We start from the raw sequence: 18481 nt of genomic DNA, 5'->3' as shown, positions 1-18481 counted from the left end.
TCAGCTCCGCTGTCTAGGTGTTGGCTCCTTAATGCCATGATTATAACTAGCTGGCCTGTGGTCCTTTATCTCTCTCTTGCAGGTAAAGGCTTGTCCCACAGGCCCCGGCCCAGCAGTCCATTCTCAACAGATGGTAGCACAGTCGGCACACACAGCTTGGGCCACCAGAGGGCCACCAGGCCCACACGCAAACCCCGAAGCCAGGGCACAGCACCCCACCGGAGAGATGCTGGTGTAGATGGTGAGGCAGCAACTGAAAACACATTTTAAATAGTTTATGTCGAAGGTTCTTTAAAACATCTGTTGCTGTTTTATAAACAGGAAGGTGTTACAGTATATTGATGTTTAATATAATATTGGATGGAAATGTGTCTAGACATGATTAGAATCTCCAGTTTTTACAAAACAAAAAATTTATGAGTAATTTATGCATTAATTTGCTTTACTGTGGGTTTCACTTGACACAGACCTACCTCCTCCCCCTGAGCCTCCTCCCTGTCAGGGGCAGGGCCGTATCCAGGGGCCCCGCAGTGTAAGCACCATGGTCCCCCCTACAGATAGGAAGGCTTCCTCTCTGGAGCGTCCACCTATGTCAGGACCCCTGTCTGGGCCAGATGACATGAAGAGCTCCACTGACAGACAGACACGCACTCCTCTGGAACATCATCGCCAGGCTCAAGACAGGCTGGGCTCCATGGAACGGGCGGATGACGGACGCAGGGGACACAAAACAGGTACATCTGAATCAAGACTGAAGTCTGTAGCCATGCAAACGGACAAACAGTCCTGTGAAGCTGTATTGTTACACATCTCAGGTTCATTAACATTATGTTAGAATGTAAGTTAACATGGTTACAGTTGCAGTCTTTTCATGTGTAGCATGCTATATTAGCATGTCAATGTTAGCATTCTGTTTTAGCATTAAGCTGAAAGTCAGCTGAGGCTGGCAGTAATTTGGTCATGAGGTTCTGATGTACAGTACATTTTCATTAACTAGTGTTGAACAACTGGAAACTTTGACTTGCTTGTGGTGGAGGATGAAAAGTCAGGGGGATTACCAAACTGATTGGGATTCATTCTTTGGCATTCCATCCAATGGTTGTCAAGCCAATTCAATCTGTACCAGATATTGAATTGACAGATGCACGGACAGACAGATGACTGACATCACCATCAGAAGTTCAGGGAAGCCAGTCACATCTTTTTATGGTTGTGCACTCCAGACATTTCATTAGCACTTAAGCTATTTATTTCTTAAAGGGACACCAAAATTTTGCGTAATATGTACCAGTTTTGCATCATTTCCCAACCAAACAAAATCAATAAAATATTTTTACTTACTTACAACTAATCATTACTAAGGAAAATAAAACATCTCAGCTGCACATTCTAAACAATAATGACATTAGAGTGGAAGTGGAAATGTTCTTGTTACGGACTGAAGGATTTATTTTAATAAAGAGATCATTCATTGCATCATAGCAAGATAATAAGGACACCGGAGTTTAGCTGCTGCTGTGCCTTGGCAGTGGGCATTTTTCTCTAAGTTCTTGTGTTGAAGTTAACTCTCATGCTGCGTTGAGACTGGGCTCCCATGAACAGATTGCACTGTCTGCCACTTGCTCTGGTTTCCAGAATGCCCCCCCTCAGTCCTCCCTCAGCCTCCCCACTGCCCCTGTAACTGTTGCCAATATTGGCCTGCTCCGCTCCAAGTAAGGCAGGAGGCCCCAGCAACTGAAATTCACTCTAATCACTTCAGCTTTCTTTTTTCACACAAACAGCAGCCACTCTACACCCCATCTGTGTGTATGCATGCATGTGTGTTGGTAACCATTAGAGATCTGCATGCTGTGCACCCTGTCCTCTTTGAGCCAGGATAGTTAATCTGAGGCTGTGAGACAAAGACAGGTGCCACAGTCAGCATCTTTACAGAAAACCCCATAGGTGAATTCCCATATGTGTCAGATTGCTGACTGATTCACAGTAGAATCCACCGAGGTCGGGGCAGGCTCTATTACAGTCATTAGCGGAGCAGTAGGGAGCAGTTTGATGAGATTTCAAGCAACGACAGAGACTGCTGAGGGTCGGTGTTATGCTTCCCTGCAGCAGGGGGTGCCATGGCAGCCAGAGGTCCCTCTGTTATTATATTTAACCCCTCATAAGGCTGTTAGCTGCAAGGCCATGTGTGAGGCCGAGAGTCCTCTCTGTGGCACGCCCTGGCAGTGCCTGTTGGCACTGCCACTCTGCAGATGTCAGAAGGAGAGGGGATTGCAAAGTGCTCTTTGTCTCCATGTATCAGATGTTGGATGTGTTTCACAGCAACAATGAAAGTCATGTGTTGTGTCTACTTTGCAAACTCAAAGTACGCCTTTCGGCCCCTCTGCATGTGCTTTCAGAGGATGGGTGCCTGCCATACAGTAAACCATCATTCCCCTCCCCTGGTGGACACAGCTCCTCTGGCACAGCCTCCTCCAAGGGCTCCACAGGGCCACGTAAGACCGAGGGGCCACGACAGCCACAACAGTGGACGGCCACAGAGCATGCTGAATTCCTGGGGACCAACGGACAGGGACAGTACTCGGGGGAGTTATGTGAGTAATTCAGTATTTTGATATTTTACAGCAGTGTTTTATGAGATACAGTATTGCATGTATAGTGAAAAAAAGACATGCTTTGCATTCCAACTATTCTGATCATAATAGCTATAGCTCATAACTATAAATAAACGAGATACAGCATGCTAATTAGTGAGGCGTAGAGGTGTTGATAGGAACTTTAGAGAGAGCAAGACTAGCTGTGTTCCAGTCTTTTAACCTTTTGCTAATACTTGTTAAGCTTGATATAGAATCTTTTTTTGTATCCCACGCACTTTCTTTCAGTATATTGAGAGCTAATGTGAACTGGAATTAGATTCCTTGTATTTGCCAGCATACCTGATTTATGCTAAGCTAAGTGAATTGACTCCTGGCTCCAGGTCTGCACAGAATGAGAGTGGTATCATTTTTCTCATTTAATCCTTGGAAAGACAGTGAATAAGTGTATTTCCCAAAATGTTGAACTATTTCTTTAAACAAAAGTGTCATTTCTCCATTCTGACACTTGTTTTTTTTTTGTTTTTTTTATTATTTCTCTTGTTTCTCACAGAGTGATCTGCCTGGGATGTGAACTGGAGAGAACCCAGTCTGTCCACAAAAGAATGACGCCCTCCTTGTTGGGGCAACGAACTTTGTCCTTACTTGTGTGTTCTCAGAGGGAAGAAGTGCAGCAGAGGGCACTGCAGAGAAAAGCAGTGTCACAGAACTGTAAATGTGATGTATAGACACTGACATACTGTACATCTCACTATGTTTTCGTCCACAAGAAAATATTTTCCACCTCCTACCTTACTGTAATTTTCTTTTTGTTAGAAAAAGGCAAGTAAAAAAAAAGAAAACATCTATATGAAAACAAATTTTCTGGTAACTGCCCTTGGAAAAAGGGAATTTTTTTTCCTGTAAATATATTCTTTAACTTGCTGTTGCATTGCTATGCAAGCCTAATTCAGTTTGAGCTTTTTATTTCCATATACAGGAACAGTCGGTTTTATCTGGTTATTTGTATTATATGTGAATTGACTGGCTGTTGTGCCATAAAATAATTGTTTTATAATCCATTGTTTGTTAATAGTTACCATTAATTATTATCATTATTATTATTAATTATTGTTTTTGCACTGCAATTTTTGGTGATAAGCACAAAAACATAGCTCCTGCTGACATGAAGAACCGGAAGAATATGTGAAGAGGAGTTTCTGTACTGTAAAGTAAAGAGAAGAAAATTATATACTAATGTACAGAGAGATATCTAAGAGTAAGGCTTTGCTCACAGACAGCAACAAATAAGGCGCCCATTTCCATAGTTGAGACTAATTGGGTGGCAGACACACAAGGTTCCCGAGGGTCTGAAGATCAGATATGAGGCTTGAAGAACTGTATGCAGGGGATACTGTATTACTGTAGGTGACCGAGTTGATCATTTAATTCCTGATTAACTGTAAATGATAATAGTTTGTTTTTAGAAACATTTAGTGCTCAATGTTTTGGGCAGCTCCGGGCAATGTGTTTTTTTTGGTTTGTTTTTTTTAATTCAGAAACCGACTGAGGGAGAGTGTTTTTAATTTTTATACATGGGGCTCCAAGCATTTCAAGTTTATTTTTCTTTTGTGATTTACTGCCTAAACAGTTTTAACACACTACGTTTACGCTCCTCGTTCAGCATAACAGCACACCAACCCTAAAAAAGTCAGAAGGAAGGAGGAGTCAGTGAGATCTGTGCGCTTGCTGTAGTTCAGTCATGGCACTTACAGAGACAGATTTATGATTCTTCTAAGGCCTTAATACGTAAACAGACATCACAGACAAAGGTGTATTTATTGTAATCAGTAGCAATTATACTCCCAAACCTACCTAGAATATCAGTGGAGCAATATAATTTGTTTACATCGTTTGTTTATTTATTTTTTTTTGTCTTTTATTTCCATCCCTTTTTTTTATTATTGTTTGCTTTTTAGAGCACTTACTGATTTATGTTTGTTATATTATACTGTATATGGTACAGTGTCATCCAAGAAAACAACACATTGTCCTGTTTGGTCCAGCTAAGTGCTGTTAATTTGGTAATCTATTAGAGCAGAAGTTGCTCTAAAGGCTGGTGCCTCAGTTACCAATACTACATGTTGAGCATAGTCTTGTGTCAGTAACTTTGAGAAGAAATGGTGTGTGTCTACGATCTACAATGTAGCTTTGAGTCAGTGTATGATCCCAAACAGTCGAGTGCTAACGGAGAAAAGCCTTTTACTTATTAACTAGCAGGTCCTGCTGCTTCGTGTCTACAGCCACAGTGTGGAGCAGAACACTTTCTATCTGCCTGACCGCCACAAAACACACACTTATCATCTGCCGCTTTCGACTTCTCAGCCTCTGATTCTCAATCTTTGTCTTTCCAGACAATGTTTATTTTGTTGGTTGACCTTTATTAATGAAAAGCTTGTTTCTTTGTATGCCTTTTATGGACTCCAAAATGCTGATTACAACAAAGTTTTCAATATTAATGTTCAGGATTTTTGTGGTTCAATGACTGTTTGTTTTGTCTTTTTTTGTACTGCTAATGTTGATAAAAGGGGGTGGAAACTAAAGGCTGTCAGATGCTATTGTACTGTTGTTGTCATGCCATCGTCATTTTATATCATCCGCCCAGTGGCCAGTGTTCTGGAAATGAGGTGCAAAGAGTATCTCAGGTTATTTTACATTCTGGTGGTGTTTATGTATGTGTATATATGTGTATATATCCATATGCATCTCCACTTGATTATGCCATTCCATTTTCAATGACAAAAATATCCCTCTCATGTCCAGTTCTTTCATACCTTCTTTTTTTTTCTGCTGTGGATTTTGATTGAGTATAATGTGCTGGTTCATCCACCTAAAGACAAGATGTCAGTAAAAGAACATACCAAATTAAGATTGATATTTCTAATGTCTAATGCGTTTTAGTGTCTCTTTAATACTCATTGTTTTCTTTTAAATCACAGTGTCGTTTTGTATTTATTAAAATGATAATAAAAGTATATTGTGAAATATGCATAAAGATTCGTGAGATATAAAATGTGTTTTTTGTTCCTTGTAAAGATTGCTGTCAGAGCCGAACAGCGAGGCCATAAGGAGATGATAGGCGCACTGTGCTCAGAGCATGGTGAAGTGCCAGGACAGTAGTCGTCTGAGTCCCTCTTTGTCCTGCATGTTCACGGCACTGCTCCTCTCATGTCAAAACTAAAGAAACTTAAAAACCTTTTTTCAATACAAGGAGCAAAAATGCTCACAATTTGCTTGTCAAGACAATAGAGAAAACGTCTTTTTGGAAGGATGAAAGTACTTTGGCTTTCCCTCTATTTTGTTCATTTTCTCAATATTGTTGGTTCTTTGTAGCCTATCTGTGTGTTGCCTTTTTACTATAAAAGAAGATTAAAAATGATAAAAAGAGAAAGTTGTTGGGTGAAGTCTTTCTGTACAGTATGGGATGAGGTGACGCCTCAATCCGATGCCATTTCTACAGTACAGTACATTCTTCCTTTTTTTTTTTTCTGTAAACCATCTTCTTTATTCACTTGCATGTTCTTGTCCAAGAAGAAAGTGGATCAAGAAAAGAAACTTTTACAGTCTCATTCCCATGTCCTGTAAGATAAATCCATGTTCTTTTATTTCCTTGTACCTGGATCAATATCAAATAAAATATTTTTGAAAAATGAAAAATGCCTTAAATTATTTGTCTTTGATAGAACTGCTGCACTGCAAGGGAATAGACACGTGGGTGTAGAACAGCAAATGATGGGGAAAAATAAATAGTGGGATGTCCTTGTATGTCTCTAAGCTGTAGTATCTCAGTTTTTGTAAGCTACTTTCTCATAGTGCAACTACAACAGCATGAAAAATGGCACGTTTGCCTGTTTCTCCAAAACATGCCCACTCTGATGACTTGATAGTGTCTGACTCATCACAACATTATTCTGTGATGTGTGTATGTACATGTGCACTAAAAATGTGTAGCCCACTGTGTGTTTGTGAAAGAGGCTCCTGACTCAGCTGCGCTTTTTATGTCAAACCAATCCCTACCCTGATCCTTCTGGAGGAGCAGCTTCAAACACAAACCTAAATCTGCTAAATCACTGAGACAGGCAGTTTGCTTTCAAGCTCCCTTACACAAAAGCTCAAAGTAAAATCATTTGTGAAAGAAATGGTGCAAAACTGGATGTATTAAAACAGCTACTGTTATCAGCATTATGTGCAAATGTAAATGAGCATGAAAAAGCTTGTTCCTTATCGTACCGTGTCTCCACTAAACATATTCCATATTCTTTAGGGGATCAGTCTGTCCTTGTTCCGTATGTATGAGGAATGACCCCAGGGGAGCAGTTGACAAGTAGACAGTATACACCACCAGTGGTGACCACAAATGTGCAATATTAGGTTACATAATGCCCCACACTGGGCCGCTGTGATTCCTTCATTTCCTAGCAAGCACTGGAATGTGTCCGTAGTTGCTGTAGTACTGAAGTGTTCAATGAGCAGTAAACTGTGAGATGGCATCAGCATTTTCCAATTAACGTGAGAGGGGGAAGGGAAAAAAACAAAACAGTGTTCTCGGGAAAACTGTTGTCACATTCATGCTGGACGGGTGGAAGGCACAGACCCGGACCCTGTGGATGCCCGCTCACTCTCGCAACCCATAAAATCGTCCCGTTTCATCAGGAAATGCAGAACACATTGTAGGACCTCCCAAATTACCTGTATGGGGAGAATGTCGAGGAGCCTTTGCGACCTCTGCTCTGTTTAAGGTTGGCTATAAAACTCCTCAACGGAAAGGGGACCAGCGCTTTCACTGCAGGATTGGGACCTGGTGATGGAAGCTCTGCAGCACGACTGAGCTCCTGACTTGTTTTAGCTGCAATGGCCACAGACACAGTTGTGGTCTTGTTAGATGAAAGAGAGGTAGAACTCCATATTAACTCAATGCATAACGAGTGCTACTGCTTCTTCTCAGGTCACGAAGGCCAGCTCCAGTGGGTAGTCTGCATTCCACACGGGCCTGCCTAATGGGCCTTGAGGCGAGGCGCCGTCTTGTCAGAGACCTGTGCAGCAGCTCCATCAACCTGCTCTGTGGTCAGATGTTTGGTGAAACACAGCGTGACACTACAACCCCGTAGAACTGACAAATTGAAGCGTGCATTTGCTTTTTTGGTCCAGTCTCCTGGCCGGCGTCGTCAGAGTCGCAGGTCAGAGTTCACTTTCATTCAGCTTTTCCCTGTGAATTTGCTCGGTCAGCCAATAAAACAACGGTGTACTTTGTTTGGAAATGGCAAAGTCATTATTTTGAAAATAGACGATTTCTTTGTCTTGTACGATATTACACAACCTGACTACACTGCAGCATCCCTCTCATCATCTACTCCTTTAAATTTTATCATCACTATGCTCAAAATATACATTGGAACCATGACATTAGATCCCTTTTTGGAGCTGATCTTGACCCCAGGGTCAAAGCCCCCAGGTCCAGACCTAACCATTAAGCAAGGTAGGCATCTGCACGGGCACCTAGCTAAGAGGGCTCCTAATAGTTACTCTTAATACTGTAATTATCCATAGTCAATATTGTGCTCATTTTTATATAAAATAATGTTTCAATTGGCAATTCATATCCTGCAGCAATCATTCCTAAAACTCCTTGAGGGGTTTTTTTTCTCAACCATCCATGTCCTCAACAGATTAGTGGACTGTTCCATCACCAGACAGGCCACACTGTCAATCATGTGCATCTGAGTTAATTTCTTGGTAAATGAGGCCGCGTTCCCGGGATTTGCACCTCAGCTTGACGCATAATGTCACGAAATAGTGTCCAAAAGTGAAATGTTGTTCACATGTAGTGTTTCCAATAAAAAACCTGTAAATTGTAGAGGGTCTGTGAGCTGAGTTGAGGTAAGTTTAGAGATTTTTGGGAAAACTGCTGCGTGAAAACTGAATTCCCCTCCAACGCAGATGCCATGGATTATTTCCAGACTTTGGTGAGGAAAGAACAGCTGGCTTTAGGTAGGACAGTTCACTCTTTTACTGCATGTTTGTTAAGGGCTGGATTAATCAGGGGAGCAACAGTTTTTCAGGCTCTGTGATTATTGCCGTGGTGGTCTATGGGTGTTTATCGGGCAATTTACAGTTTGGTGACAGCTAGCGGGGACTCACAGCTCCCAGGTATGTTTTAATTTTCCCCTGCGGCTGAAAAATAGCTCCCGTATTGCCGTAGTTTGTTAGGCTATGCGTGAAATTTCGGCTGTATAACTGGCAGATATCTAATATCGTGACTGTTCGGAGTAGCCATCTGGCGTATGTGAGGTGTTTGGCATGCTTTCCTGGCAAATGGCCTGGATGAACTGAGGATGAGTGGTGGGCTCTGTGTCCTTAACCTCTGCTGCCCATTCCTGGTCTGCAGGAAACATTATAGGTGTCGTCCAGGTTAGTACCATGAAACCAGCTGGAATTGCATGCGTTGAACCATCAACGTGTCTGTCAACACGTATCTCGTCAAAGAAAGGTGGTGGAAATTTTTATAGAAAATATTGATATTATTGTTTTCCAGAAAATTGTGTTATTCCTGAGTGCTGAAGATTCAGGAACAACTGCTCGTGTTTTCTGCCTCGGATGCATTCAGTAGTTGAGTAGATGAGCATTCTGGCGATGGTGACAAATCATTAAATGTCAACTGCTGGAGAGAGGTGGAGAAAACAAAGAGTTACAAGTACCTGCGTGTATGAGTGAATAGTGTTTCCTCAGCACTCATTGCCAACAAAAGGTGGTGCGTCTTGGCGCCAGCCCTTATGCATATTGAATATATAAGGTGGAATGATGGGAACAGATGAAATCAACCTATTTGTAATTCTTATTTACACATCTCAGGGAATTTTTCTGTGGCACCATCTATTTCTAATTCATTATTCTGTGAACATGGGCATTTTTAATTATTGAGTCTGTAAACCAGACCCAATAAGCAGTTTCAACTTTCTTAGTTTGTTCCTTGTAAATGTCAACAATTAGTCATTTCACTTTTCTGTGTTTAGGCTCTCATCTCAGCTGTACTCTTCTTGGCTCTCCTCCTCCATATGAAAAAACACAGATTATACTGTCCTCATTTTAAAACCAAGACTGGCATTTTGGGTGTATTTGGGTGACATAAAATCATTTATTTGTGTATCTTATTTGTTTGTCTATCTCTAAGAGAAATGTTTAGATCGATTTGTGCAGTGGGAGAGCTTGCTCTGTAGTCAGAGACCCCACAGTTTTTCCTCATGCCATGTGTTCATGTCTGAATTTTAAAAGATGCCTCCTGTTCAGCTGTGCAGACCAGCTTATTTGCGCTTGTTTACTTTAGCATCAATTTTAATTTTAGATGGATTTAATTATTTTGCTTACAAGGTCGCGCTGCCCGGAGTGATGATCTCCTCTTACCTTCCTTTGCACTGCTGTCACAGTGATACCCAGTCTGTCTGAAGTGTCATGCCCACGCGTGTTAAAGCTCTGTTAGGAACCCTTATAAAGCATACATGTGGCCAAGAAATCACATTTCTCTGGCATTAATCTGTTTATAGCTGTTTCTCTTAATCTTTTACCCCAATTAAAATTTCTTATATGACTTTGAAGAAACCAGATTACTGCAAAATAGAGAGGGACTTTGAAGGTAGAGCCTTTTCTTTCTGAATTGTAAGGCCATTATTGCATATAATTGAAAACAGCCCCGCACAGAGTCAAAGAATAATGTTGTGTGAATAACTCATTTTCATGATATTTCTTTGGAATCGCTGGGAGGTTTTTTGCATTAGTATTTATGGAAAAGGTTCACTGAGCCATCCTGACCCTTGAAACAAACCTATCAGAAGGGTCTGCTCCCATTTCACACTTCTTACTCTCCCTGTGCCGGATGCAGCATAATGACTGCTCTGGTCGCTGCAAACAAAGCAACTTTCCTGCTACACTCCCATCTTTAATTTCCACCTCTTCCTCATTTTTCACCTCCCTCAGAAAATACACAGTTTGAGGTGATGTACCTGTTTCTCTGCCTACTCCCAGAATCCTGTGCTTTCATACGGCAGTGTAATTTTTGCATCAGTCGTTGGTGGTGATGGTCTGTTGAGTGAGCAAAAACTGGTTAGCCAAGCAGAAGTAAACCCGCTTTGCTCAGCAAATACATACTGCAGTAAGATACAAGTTATCAGGGCGTGAGTGAGTGTGCATTTGAATGTGTGTGCTTTGATGTCTGTACCAGGGTGTTTGCACTGGGAGAAGGGAGCTGCTGCGTATGTGCTTGCATACATATCTGTGTGCGTGTGTGTGTGTGTGTGTGTGTGTGTGTGTTGATGAAAGGAAGCATCTACTACTCGTGCTGCGTTTTTTTTTTTTTTTTTCCCATCCTCTTTTCTCCTCCCCTTCGTCTCTGGACTGGTGACAAAGAGTGGAGGTGAGAGGGCAGCAGTACCAGTGCAACACCATTCATCACACATGTCAAACAGCTAGACCAGCTGCTGGGGACAAGCGCCAAAAATTAGCATTTCATCCCTCTCCCTCCCTCTTTCTCTCTCTCTCTCTCTCTCTCTCTCTCTGTCTCAGCCTTTATCTCTCTATATATTTCCATCATAGCGCCACGTTTGATTAAAGACTCCAGAAGCCACATCATTTTCCACCTGTTCCGATGAAAACGTTGCAACCAACACTTTCCACAAATTGAGCTCTGTGTCACAAAACAAACTAGTCGGACTGGTTGCATGCAGGTCAGACTACACTTCAGGGCTTCAACTAGCAATTATTTTTTTTGTTGATTAATTTGAAATTTATTTTCTGAGTTAATTGGTTAATCCTTTAGTCTATTAAATGTTAGGAAATAGTGAAAAATGCCCATTGCAGTATTCCAGAGCCCAAGATGACGTCTTCCAATTGCCCCTTTTTGTCCGACCAACAGCCCTAAAGATACATGATAAAGATACATGATACAAAACTGAGAAAAGCAGCACATCCACACATTGGAGACGATAGAACCAGGGAATGTCTGGCATTTCTGGCTAAAAGATAACCAAAATTATTATTAAAAATAGCGAATAATTGTTTAAGCACTAAACTTTTCTTAAATAAATATTCAGCCTTTACTCTGTTACTTTGCCTAAATGCATCAGCTACTGGTCATTTCACCTACATTTAACATTCTCCTTATTAAAAGTACCTTGTGGAGTGGATTGATTTCATGTCCGTATTCTGACGAGACAAACATGCAGCGGCAGAGTTCAAAACACCAGCTCACAATACAGAAATATTGAAGAGATGTAATATTTTCATTTGACTGAGCAAATCTGAAGACACATTATGCTCTCTTAGAGACAACATAATCACAAGTGTGTCCATCGTATCGCATCATATCCCCGCTGCTTGATATCAGCTTGTGACTTGTGATGCTCCTGTTCATCCGTGCAGCTTGTCTGTGTTTGGCTGATGTTATCGTGATCTTTGCGTGACCACGATCTCATGAACTTGCCTATTAGAGTGCTGTTTACACTTCTACAGTTGAGAAGAACTGCTAACTGGAAATCAGCCTAATGTGAACTTTATAGGAGTGTTTGTAATTCTAAGTTTTTAATTCTTTTTTTGTTTGTTTCTTTGTAAGTTGTTTGAGTTTGCATGTTCAATGAAAAGTTTAGATTATTCTGCCTTCCCCTGATAGATACATAGATGTCTGTCTAAGGTTATCTTTCTTTGCAGCTCCTCTGGCTCATCTTTCGTCCCACTCTCTTCTTTTCACATTCAACAATCCTTGCCTGCCTACACTTTCCATTCTCTCCACGTATCTGCTCTCCTTGAGGTTTGCAGTTTAGTTGTGTTCAGGTTTGGAGTGGGAGGGGGCGTTAGATTTCTACTTGCAGTCTTTTCAAAAGGGACTATTCATACAAGCTGAGAGCAGGGGTGTTCATGAAAGCCGCGAGATTTTATTCAAGAGAAAAAGAGAACTCTGTTGGCAGAAATAAACAGTAATTGATTGTCATGTATTGTAATGGCATCCAGGGAGGGTAAAATCTATGGAAAAGCCACTAGTGTATGCCTGATTTTACTTTGTGTGTGTGTGTGTGTGTGTGTGTGTGTGTGTGTGTGTGTGTGTGTGTGTGTGTGTGGCTACTACATGTTTGAATCTAAGTAAACTTGTCATATACTGACAGAGTCCACCAGTGTGTCTGAGTATAGAGCTTTAGGTGAAGGCCGTCTTGTTCCTGTGGGCTTTCAGTATGCCATTGGCTGCTAGTGGGATGGCTTGATGAGCAATCTCTTAATCAAAGCTTAATTGTTTAGTATGATCCTGAGTGACCTGCTTAATGGAAACCCCCTCTTGATTAATGATGTGTGTTAACGAACACGGCGGGAGACACCCCAAAACCTTGTCTGACTCTCTTTAATTAAAGGCTGGGTCCAACAGTATCTGAGACTGGATTTCGCAGTGTAATGTAATGGAAATAGAAACCGAAATCCTCATGTTGACTAATGCTTGTCTTGTCTGTGTGATAGTGCTGTTGTATGAGTGTTGTTAACATTACATTATCTTTTGTCAGATTTTTTTGGTGAGGTTTTTGGATGTTCCTTAAGTCACCAGAAACAAAATATCTTCTTTCATCGAACATATGATTACACCGTATATGTTCCATAGTGTATATCAAAGGAAATGAATGAGTACGTGCAGTAAAGCGATAAATTCAGAAATGTGTTCTCTGACTTTGATTCCAAACTACAGGCGTCCCTCTTCCTTAAAATCTTGTCCATGAAAACGAGTCATTTCTAAACCCACACTCTGCCTTCTGTTTGAAAACCACACCGAAGAAAAGAGAAGCAGCTTTTCCAAGGCCAGCTTTTGTCTCTGGTTGTATGAAGAGTGGCAGAAACATGCAAAACTATCCTTCTTCTGCGCTTCACACACACAGATACACAGATGCACACTCATATAAAACATAATACTGAGAGTATTTTTCTTTTTTTTTTTTTATGCCTAACTTTTATGGATCATGTTTTTCACAGAGTAATGCTTCAGCACATGTGATGGGCAGAGCTTTGCAGATAGAAGTCTTTGCCAAGGACTTGCACTGAAAATCTGCCCTCGCCTTTGAATGTTACAGGGCTGTGGCACTGTGAATTTCATTGGCACTGCTGAATAATAACTGCATTTTTATATAATACATTTTCGAAACTTTAGAGTAAAACAAAACATATTCAATCTGATCTGAGCTTCCAGAGTGTGCTGTACACATTATTTAATAGTTTACTAGATGTTCATTCCATGTGACAGGACTGGCTTATTGAATAACATTTTCTAAGCCCTCTGCTACAGCATTTAAAACAGACCTCAATTGCACAATGGTGAAGGGGAAGTTTCAGTCCTTTTTCGCTGATAATGGTTCCTTTTCTTCACCTGCTGCATGTCCCTTACGAAGTGATGTGTCCGGCAAGGCCTCGCTGAGGCATAATCAGTTAATCACTCCCAGACGGGCGAGGTCACTGTAGACACATGCTGCCCCATCACTTATCTTCCCCAGCTCAGGCCACACAGGAGATTGGAGACGGGCTAGAAATGGAAAAGAGGAGGAGGAAGGGATATTGCAGGAGATTATGTTAAATGGATGTCCCATATTATCCTGCATCTATAATCTGTTTTGGGTCCATTGAGTTAAATGTTAGCTTTGCCTAATTGCTTAAAAAGAGCCATATCATATTTATGATATAGGTTTCAAAACTCGGGCACGGTTTGACCCATCTTAACTGTCGTGGCTCTGTAGGTCTCTGGTGTTTTATGATGAGGCTGAAGATGTACCTGCACACCGCTACCTTCTCAGAATCCTCTTAAAATTCCTCTTGGACTCCTTTTTCCCACTCATTGCTTCGGTCACGGACAATAGCAGACGGTGCAGCTGCTGCTTTAATTGTCTTTATTACCGAGGCATCTGCTTTCTGCTTTTTTAATCCAGAACACTGTGGCATCACCCAGGCAGTCGAGGCCATGTTGGTGAAATTAGAAATTAAACATGGACAAAGAAAAACTGGTCCTCTATCAAACTGTAGTCAAGCCACTCCTGTAACTCTCAGTAAGTTTTGTGTATTTTTGGAATTGCCACAGTAATCTCTCATCTTACACCTCGGCTTGTTTTGCTCCAATATAAAAACATAACTGAAATAATATATAACATTATTGTGTGGGTAGGTTTTCATCTTGCCATCTGCTTTGCATGTGTTGCTTACACCAGAAAGTCTGTAAATGAGAGAAGGAGAATCCCCGTGGCTCTGTTCAGTTATTTTCTTAGCTGCTGCAATGTGTTGTACTGAGCCGAGGCTAAGGGAGAAAACAGCAGATGTTAGGCTCTGACAATCCTTTCTGCCTTGGATCTGCAACAACAAAGCAGCTGAGGGAAAATGTCATCCGTGCATCATCCCTGACGCCCCGGCATGAATGAATAATTACTCTACTTTGACTCAGGTCAGGAAAAAGAAGGTAAAGAAACCTGCGTTAACCCTCTTACCTTGAAAACCTTTCAAATGGGAAGCCCTGCATCATGACGTGATAGGATGGTGACAGTGAGGAGACTGTGACATGCCAAGATGCCTCAGACATAAAAAGATTTTTCTTGTGGCAAAACGCTCAGGGAAATGAGGTGATTCATCCCAGCAGCTCAGTACGTGCTCTTCCTCAAAAAGATATGATGGGTACATGGGGTTCATCTGTGAAGAGGACGGGGGAGGGAACACGTTGGAGGATTGGCTGGCTCGGTTGAGCTAACTGCAGTCATGTCAGGAAGGAAGCAAGGCTTTAGAAATGCATCATTGTCACCATTATGCTTAATATTTTGAATGACATCTCAGTGCATGACTCAAAGGCACTTGTATGGGGGCTGGCGGGGTTATTAGAAATGACTCCCCCAATGATGCGTGTCACTGAAGCAGCAAATTAACATGAGGAGATTCAGGCACGTTAAAAGCAGCAGAGAAAGGGAGGGAAAAGCTGAGATTGGGGGGAGAGGTAGAGATGTGAAGGGGTACAGAGATAGATGCGGAGAAAGATGTTGCTATTTTCACCCTCTTTGTTAGCTGAGACGCGCTGGTTGTGGTGTACCAGGTCCTGCTCTGTTAAAGCTCTTTCTGAACACCAGGTGCTCCTATTGTGATAAATGATCCTCAACCGTGCCAAACAATGGCAGAGGCACCCAGACATATCCCTCATCAAATAGTTCCACAGTTCTTCTTCCACAGGCTACACAATGAGCACACTGGATTGTGCCGGCGGTTGTTTGTCGTGCCACCACACAAGACTGAAGGCTATGTTTGCTTCCTGTTTACCATGTTACTCTCATGGGAGCTGACAGTCCCCTGGAAGACACTACTGGAGGATTCTTCTTCCTGTTGACTGACCAGTTTCTTGTCCTAAGGCCCTTTCTTTCTAAATTTTCAAGTCTTCTCTTCCTCTCTGACACTCATTTTACATACCGCTTCCTCCTTCCCTCTCTTCGCTCAGCTCCTGTGCGTTCCTTTGTTTTCCTGTCTCCCATCTCTGACAGCAGACAAGGCCTGATACATGTAGTGTGCCCTCACCTTTTTCCTTCCAGTAATTTATTCTCTCGGGGGGTTTTCCTCTGTTTGGATGGCCAGGCTTTTATGTGTGTGCAGAGTAGTATCTTGGGTTGTTGACACATTCCTTCGTGTTAAGCATGAAACGGTAATTGATGGGGTTTTGCTGCCACAGGCGCGCAGTGCAAACTGGGAGGAAACCCACCAGTTTTTAACCCCAACCAATTAGCTTAGGTAAAGGTGGGAGACAGAGAGGTGGGCTCAGTGTGCTCAAAGTGCTGATAATGTAAACTATTTCGAGTGCAGCCCAACAGAAACATCAGCATGGATGACACTGTTCTGTTCAAGATTGTTGTCAATTTATTAGGTCCACTGAGCTAAAACTAAGGCAGTCTGATACAACAGTCCTACAATAATAATAAAAAAAACCCTCACAAATGGTATAATCCTCAGTTTTTTTCATCCACCCCATCTATGTCATTGAGAGTAAGAGTTTTTGTCCATGATTTTGAACAAGTTGAGATTAAAAGTTCAGAAAAATTGATTTTGTGGTGAGAGGTCGTCTGTGCAAGTAGCTTATTACGTATAATTTTTGGCTGACCTTTAGCGGCCATAGTAATCAGGACAGGAGCAAAGGAAGAGGAAGTCAGGTGAAGTAGTATAAAGAGTGATAAAGTCTGCATCGGCAGGAGGTTGGGGTGGAGAGATGGGTCAACAAAACACAGGACTTTGACAAAGGAGACCACTATTCATTTCCCATTTGAAACCGTCAGTCACTGTTGTTTCTTTTACCCATGACTGTTCCACAACATTAACTGCCGAATTATTGTAACCATGACAACAAAAGTCCTCTAACCTTGAGAGAGTAGTTATTTTAACCAAAAGTCCCACAATCTTTTTTTTTTTATTCCCTAATTTTTTTCTAAACCTAACCGAGTAATTTTTGTACCCAAACCTAACCAAAGTGTGACCGTTCCATAAGCTTAACCACGTGTTTATTACTGTAACCGTGACTACGAAGGTCCAGTACACCTACCGCTGTCGGGGTGCTATTTCAAGAGACGCTGGGTCGCATCAGAGGTTAGGGACAAATGACCCTAAATGGCTGTTTAGGTTGGAGGACTTGTTGGATTGTTTAGTCAACTGTTGTTACCAAGGTCAAGAGTGAACTTTCAATCTAGACAATAAAGTGAATCAACACGTCTCTACAACAGTTTCAACAAAAACTGACGGTTGAAACCTTATTTCAGGGCTAGTGTATAGGACTACATCAGTTTTAGTTAGGCACACCCACTAAACTGGTAACTAAGTGTATATCCCAATGTCAGCCAAAAACGTGCTAAGAAATCGTGGCTCAGAAATTCCACAGAATTTTTTGATTAAGGTAACTTAGAAACAATCTCACCATTTAATAGTGTGTCCACCCGGAAGCACTGACAATATTATTTTTCAATAACAAAATGTCCTACTCTGTATTAATCTTGGTCACAATTATTTAAATACCAAATTCAAGGGAATATCAGCTGATTTAGCATCGTCTGATTTCTTTTAAAGTCTCAAATATTGATCTCCATCGACCTTAAAAATCCAGTAATTTTCGGGCTCTAAATCCAACTAATGCTGAAATGATTAGTCAATACATCATCTAGCCCCTCTAACAAAATGAATTTCCAACAATTTAAATAATTGATTAATCAATTAAGCTCTAAATCAAGTAAAGATGCCAAGCATTTGCTGGTTCCAGCATCTCAGGTGTGAAGGGGTGCTGCTCTATAATTTTTCATATTATTGTAATTAAACGTGTTTGGGTTTGTGACTGCTCGGACAAAAGAAACAATTTGAAGACTTATTGGGCTCTCGGAAAATGTGATGGACACTTTTTAGACTAAATGATTGATGAGATAACTAGTGATAATTCACAGTGAAAATAATTGTCAGTTGCAGCTGATTTCACGCTCCCTGTTACCTGAAACTTCTTGATCCTGGACCTGCAGTGTGTTCCTGAAGCCCCTGTGCCTCCATATCTATGAAGGAGCTCATATCCATATGTGTGTTGGCACAACACACAAATTACATCAGTTCTCCCACACCTCCGTGTCCTTAGAGTAAAACCTCTTCCCATCCGTCCTCACTCCTCAGCCACACAATAGTCCTTTTCAGTATTCAGCCAGGCATATTGGCCAGGATTCTGCCGAAGTGATAAAACCCCATTTATCAGCTGGAAGCGTCCGCAGACTGCAGATATATCCGGTCTCTATGCTTTTGAGGCCAGTGTAACACCAGTATGATTCTGGCTGGCTTACTGCTCCCCCAGTGGCTACCCG

General features: G+C 41.5%; 1 protein-coding gene across 1 annotated transcript in view; it reads left to right on the top strand.

Annotated features, from left to right (window-relative positions):
• robo2 (roundabout, axon guidance receptor, homolog 2 (Drosophila)) overlaps positions 1-3406 on the top strand; it is a 320982-nt gene extending 317576 nt beyond the window's left edge. Inside the window, exons 29-32 of the mRNA XM_040131075.1 lie at positions 83-241; positions 468-734; positions 2397-2591; positions 3145-3406. Of these exons, the coding sequence (XP_039987009.1) occupies positions 83-241; positions 468-734; positions 2397-2591; positions 3145-3146 (623 nt within the window). The 3' untranslated portion in view covers positions 3147-3406. The remainder of the gene's footprint in view (positions 1-82; positions 242-467; positions 735-2396; positions 2592-3144) is intronic.
• The last annotated feature ends 15075 nt before the right edge of the window (positions 3407-18481 follow it).

The sequence above is a fragment of the Xiphias gladius genome, chromosome 7, assembly GCF_016859285.1.
Source record: "Xiphias gladius isolate SHS-SW01 ecotype Sanya breed wild chromosome 7, ASM1685928v1, whole genome shotgun sequence".
Taxonomy (NCBI): Eukaryota; Metazoa; Chordata; class Actinopteri; order Istiophoriformes; family Xiphiidae; genus Xiphias; species Xiphias gladius.
This window is presented reverse-complemented; position numbering and strand designations above follow the sequence as displayed.